We start from the raw sequence: 5,984 nt of genomic DNA on the forward strand, positions 1-5,984 counted from the left end.
AGAAGCTATTACTAAGCGATATATTATATAGTCTGATTAGTTGTCAGCGGTGCTATAACAGTCTTTTGACAAAAGATTATTAATATAGATTTATATATCCTTAAATAGGGTCTTCATGACTCTCTGAGTGTGGAAGGAGTGACTGCTGGTGCTTCTGCCCTGATTTTACAAGAACTCTGAAAAATTGGCTTTAAAAACAAAAGAGGGGGAACGGTACCCCCTCAGAAGGAGTCCCCCTGAAATACTCTCCATCATGCCTTGTTCACTTTTATCTCTCTAAAGCTGAAAGCTCATGGCAAATCTGCTGCTGACTGCCTCTGGCACCACCTAGACCAACAAAACTTTGCCACAGATATGGGGAAGGACCGTCTTACTCTTAAAGGGAATGACCCAGACCCAGTTCCCTCATGGGGTCGAGGACTGATATGCCTGTCTGATACCATAGAAGGCACAGCTAACCGGCTACCAAAAAGATTAAAGAAAAAAATAGGTACCCCCACAAAGCCACTCCCAACCATAAATATGATGAATAACAATTTACATCCAGGGAAGAGAAATCTCCCTGAGAATCCCCTTCTTTTTCCTTTCCAGGTAAAAATGAATCACCCATGATATCTGCTGTTAGAAGTTCTAATCCAGATGCTGGCCTCCGAACTTATACTACTCAGACCTTTGAAGGGCCACTGACAAGAATATCAAATAGCTAGATATTGACATCACTAATCTGAAGAAATCCCTCGTTTCGATGTCTGAAGAGACCTCGTAAAATCGCAAAGATCCTTATTGGACTTGATTTACTCTAGTACAATAGAAAAGGCTGTATACAGCTCTTGACTGTATACAACCCTCAAAGAAGAAGGTTGCCTTTATATAGACAAGACAAGAAGGGTTAAAGAGAGCATGAAATAGGTAGTGAAGGCCCTAAGAAAAATCAGAGAGAGAAAGAGACAGATGAATGCTGGTACAAGAATTGGTTTGCAGCCTCCCCAAGGTTGTCAACCCTATTTCCTTCCATCTTGGGACCATTATTTGGGTTCTTTTTGCTTTTTTCTGCTGGTCCCTGGCTCTCAAATAGGCGGACTAACTCTGTGATACAACAGATAAATAATTTGGTAGCAAAACCTACTCAGATACATTATCATAAGTTAGCTATGGAGGACCACGAGACTCAAGATGATGTTGTTACTTTATACAGGGTGTTTCCAAAACCCATCTCCACCCAACTTTAAAGGGGGACTTCTGCCCCTAGACCAAGCCAAGAGGGGCCACCCATAACCCCCTCTGACAGGCGATCTGAATTCTTGCTTAGGCTGCGAGGCTAAGCACTGCAAGGGAATATCAATAAAAGATAAAAATATCTATCTGGGTTCCCTGAGGGACAAGCCTGACTGCATAGGGGTTGATGTCAAAAGTATCCTCTCTGCAGGAAAAAGACATTTGGATGGGTATGGCCCTCATGCCTCACTGGACAACGACAGGGGGACTGGAGCCATTACAAGGTCCCCTTCAAATACTGGAGGTCAGGCCTCTATCCCCGCCTTCACAAGTTTAGAATTGCCACAGCCCTTCTATACTTAGAGAAGGGAGGAGATGTCAGGGGCAGCCCTGCTTACACACTGTAGGCCTAAAATCAGCCATAGGCCTAAAATCAGCAATAGGCCTGTCATACATGTATACTAACACCAAGTCTTGGGTCTCAGTGGAAAAACATTGAAACAGATGGCTATAAGCTAATGTCAACAGGCAGCTTTTGTGGAAATTTATAAGCCTGAGTATTCATAGACCTTGTAAATAGGTAGCCTTGGCAGACAATACTAACTTAGATACGGACAAGCGAGTCATAGCCAGAGTCATAGTGAATTGTCCCCTGAACCTTCACCTAGCCGATACCCGGTTCTGAAGATATCTTATTACCCCTGAACACCCACACTCCAGTGTCATTCCCTTCCCCACATCCTGCCTTTCTGTGTTTACAGCCCCTGTGTGAATTAATTATTATTTGAGAAAAAAATGAAAAAAAAGTGAAAAAAAAATGAAAAAAAAGAAAAAAAAAGAAAAAAAGGAAAAAAAGAAATGTGAATTTTATAACATGATGTTTGACATATGCATAGAATATAATAAACATAATATACTGTAATCAATATAGTTGGTATTACCTTAAAGTTGAAGGGCTAGGAAAAATCCAAGAAAGACTCCTTCATCTTGAATATATTTTTAAACTTTTTAGAAATCTCCTGATATGTGCTATAACTTTCATCGCTGGAAGACCTTATCACAAAGCCATTTTTTATTTCTATTTTTAGAATAGTCTCCAAAGAAAATATAACTTTTAAGAAAAGAAGAAGCCATGCAGGTACTGTGCTACATGGAGACACTTTACACTTTCAATGATTTCTGTTGAATGCACATTGTCTCTAATGAATCCTAATACTGCAGGAGTCATGCAATTTATAACATGCTTTCGTCAACTTGATCTTTCTGGTACTGATATATAGACAATTTCATGAATTTAAAAAAGAAGAATAAAAGAGGTGTCTCTTCTTCTTCCTCTCCTTACTGTCTCTTGCTTCCTCACTAAAGTACAATTCACTATGATCAAGGAGAACCTAAGGCATCTAAGAATCCCATGAAGAACAAAATTAGATGAAATGTTTTTACTGTGTTTTTGTCTGGGCTTCTCTTCATTGTCTTCATCTTTATTGTCTTTATCGTCTTCCCCTTCTTTCTCTTCAGAGGTATCATCCTTGCTATTGTCGTCATCACCTGTCTCCTCATTGTTGGTATCATCACTGCTCTCACTCTCTTTGTTGGTTGAATCACCATCTTCTGTCTGAGTTTCAGAGCCAGTGTTTTCATCAACTGAGTCATCTGCAGAATCAGGAAAATATGAAATTAGGAGGAAAACCTCCAAGTGAGATACTGACTCTTCTTTGGAATGTTATTGGTCCCACCCAGAATTATACATTCATTCCTTATTCTGAATTCACTAATTCTGTCAAATAGTTAGTCTACCATATATGTTATTGCTTTATGTTTCATGACCTTACAATTTCCTTGGGCAATAACACTGAACCAAGACACAAGCAAGTACCTTGTGTCAGGCATGAACACAAAAATAAAACCTAAGATAGTTACAGGCACTATTGCCCAAAATCCACAAAGAAACCTCCTAGGCAAAAGCCTCCAGTACCAGTTTCAAGAAGGAAAACAAACATTATTCTGAGACTAACACACCTAGGCAAAGCACAGGCCTCTGCTTCTGCCTCAACCCACCCTGGCATATGTTGCCAGGCCCTTAGTCCATAGCACCTTCAGGAATTTGTTGTATGTTCCAGTGACAATTGCTGTCTTTTATACACATGAGTTATATATTCAGTCTCTTAATTTGTGGAAGTCCTTCCATGCACACACATATAACAGTTAAGCTACAGTATCAGACTTCATGACCTTGTGTCTACTGCATAAGAACAATAAATGCCTAGAGTTCCTCTAAGTCCATGTCAGAGGCTTAATTATATTTATATGAGGAGTAAAATTATATCTTTATATTCAAAATAATTTTATAATCAGAAATGCAGATTTCTGTGGATTTTACTAAAATTTTCTCACATCTCATAATATCGAAGTGACATTGGTTACTGACAGGTTGTGGAGGGAAAATGGTTATGGTAGGAAGGTAATGAAAGATTCTCAGACTCAGGCTCACCAGTATTGGAAGTGTCAGCACTGTCTGCCCCTGTGTCCTCGGAAGAAAAATAAGCAATATAAGAACAGAAGAACTTAAGTAATATTTTGATGAGATAGAGAATGTGAACACTACTATAGATGTGTACAACTAAGTAGACAGATTGAGGGAAGCACATGTACAGATAGAAGAAAACCTTTGAAATCTAACATGTGGTCAGTTTTGCTTCCCTGAAATAAGTCTTTAATAACCTTCTCAAATGTAACTTATTGAAACTAAAAAAGGATTTCAGTGCCATGTTTAGAATAGAGGAAAAGCTGGACTGAATTAGGAACCCCAGAGGAGTCAACCTACCTATCTACAATCGTGTCAAAATGGAGATGAGTACCAGCAAGATGGCTCAATAGGTTAAAACTCTTCTCTTATAAGCTGGGTGATATGAGCTGATTTCATAGTTGAAGGAGAGAACTGGCTCCTATCTCTAACTTCTTCATATGCACCACAATATGTTTGAGACCCTGACACCATATGGCACACATACCCACACAGACACACAGACACAGACACAGACAGACAGACACACACACACACACACACACACACTGATAAAAATGCTATGGGGATGTCAAGTGAATAAATAAATTGACAAAAAAGAAAAAGAAAAAAACTCTTTAAGTTTAAAAATTGAGATAGAACCAGGTACAAGATAGGAAGACAGGAAATAGCAGGATGTCGGCATCCATAAATTCATGTTTCACTGGCTCCCATTTCAAGGTAAAGTAAAAATCTTTGCTTACGGCAAGAGACTAGGATAGTGGAAACACCAAGCAACACAAGGAGTGCCAGGAGCTTCATGATGACAAGTAGAAGAGCAGGAAACATACAAGATCAAGCTCCAATACTAGGAGAAAAGGAAGACTGTTGATTCCGGGGTTCCACATCATGGGATTATATATGTACAGCACACCAATCAGAAGCTGCCACAACCTGGTAAGTGAGTAACAGGAAAGGTTGGGAAGTGAGGCAAATGAGAATCAACCACACAGCCAGAGGCCATTTAGAAAGGTCATGACTTCAAATGTTTGACAAATCCTGGATTCTGATAACATAGGTGTCCAGTCAAGCTTTTGTCCAATAAATAACTTCTGGCTTTTTCTTATGTGAGGCATGGGGCTGCCATACTTATAAACTCTAACAAGCTTGGAAGTTGTCAGCACATTCTTCCCAATGTCTGCACTCTCCTTTCAAGATAGTAAAAATTAAAAACGTAAAGAATCCTCAGCCTTGTGTCTCCTTCAAGGGAGTAATTGGGGTAGAGCTGCTGAGTCCAAGTGTTTTCTGGGGTTGTCTCCACTGAATATTCAGTAAGGGCAATCCTATCACACAGGGAGTGTGAGCCCAACACTGATGGAAAGACCAAATATGACTTCACAAGATTTCAGCAATTCTTGAATAAAATTCAAAATATAAGAGTAAAAGGACAGGGAAAAATAGCGTTTTTAAGGACTGCATCCACTGAGTTCATTCATTAAGCTTTTCTTCTTGTTTGTTTCTTTTCTTTTTTCTCTTTCATCTTTATTTCTTTCTTTTGTTTTGTTTTGTTTTGTCTGTTTGTTTGTTTGTTTTGTCTTTAACATAGGATCACTCATAGCCAAAGCTTGCTTTCAACTTCTGATTCTCCTGCACCTACCTCTTAAGTATTGACATTAAAGATTTATGTCACCATACCCAGACTTATAATGATGACTAGGCACTATGATAGACATTGGAAAAATTGTATAAAATCAAGTACACAAATACCTCAATTTAGACATACTGCAAACAACAACAGCAAAAACTCAAAAAACACACCAAACTAAAACTAATTTAAAAAAACTATTTCATTGGAAAATAAAGAAACAAATAAAAGGATAAAAATTCAATGTAGTGTATATGAAGGAAAATATTTAATCAGAAATATGTGTATGACATTAAAGGAGGGAGAGTACTATATGGGGGGAGGAAATGATCTAGAAGGAGGGAAAGAGGAAAAGAGAGGGCCATGAAATCTTTGTGTTATGAAAGCATATGTGGGGACTGTGTGGGCAGGGAAAGCATCATTGAGGGACAGAAAACAGTAGGAATGTGAAAAAACAACACAGGACTTCTGAATGAGATGGCAGATTATGCCCAAATTGCGATCTATGAAAGAAAATAGGATTATCAACAATAGTTTTTATTTCTACAGGTGATAATCATTGAGAATGAAGGGAATAAGAATCTTGGCAAAGAAGCAGGCAGGAATGTCAACAAATCATGC

The 5,984-nt window shown here is 38.6% G+C and overlaps 1 protein-coding gene across 1 annotated transcript; it reads right to left on the reverse strand.

The window, feature by feature from the left end:
* Nucleotides 1-2,658: 2,658 nt before the first annotated feature.
* LOC114615641 (mucin-like protein 2) lies at nt 2,659-4,540 on the reverse strand (the record flags this gene model as incomplete). Its single annotated transcript, XM_028761317.1, has 2 exons — nt 4,483-4,540; nt 2,659-2,868 (listed from the first exon to the last, which is right to left on the reverse strand). Coding segments are annotated over exons 1-2 (268 nt in total), but the record flags the coding sequence as incomplete, so codon positions are not given.
* Between the last annotated feature and the right edge of the window lie 1,444 nt (nt 4,541-5,984).

This window comes from Grammomys surdaster, unplaced genomic scaffold (assembly GCF_004785775.1).
Source record: "Grammomys surdaster isolate TR1022 unplaced genomic scaffold, NIH_TR_1.0 128392, whole genome shotgun sequence".
Taxonomy (NCBI): Eukaryota; Metazoa; Chordata; class Mammalia; order Rodentia; family Muridae; genus Grammomys; species Grammomys surdaster.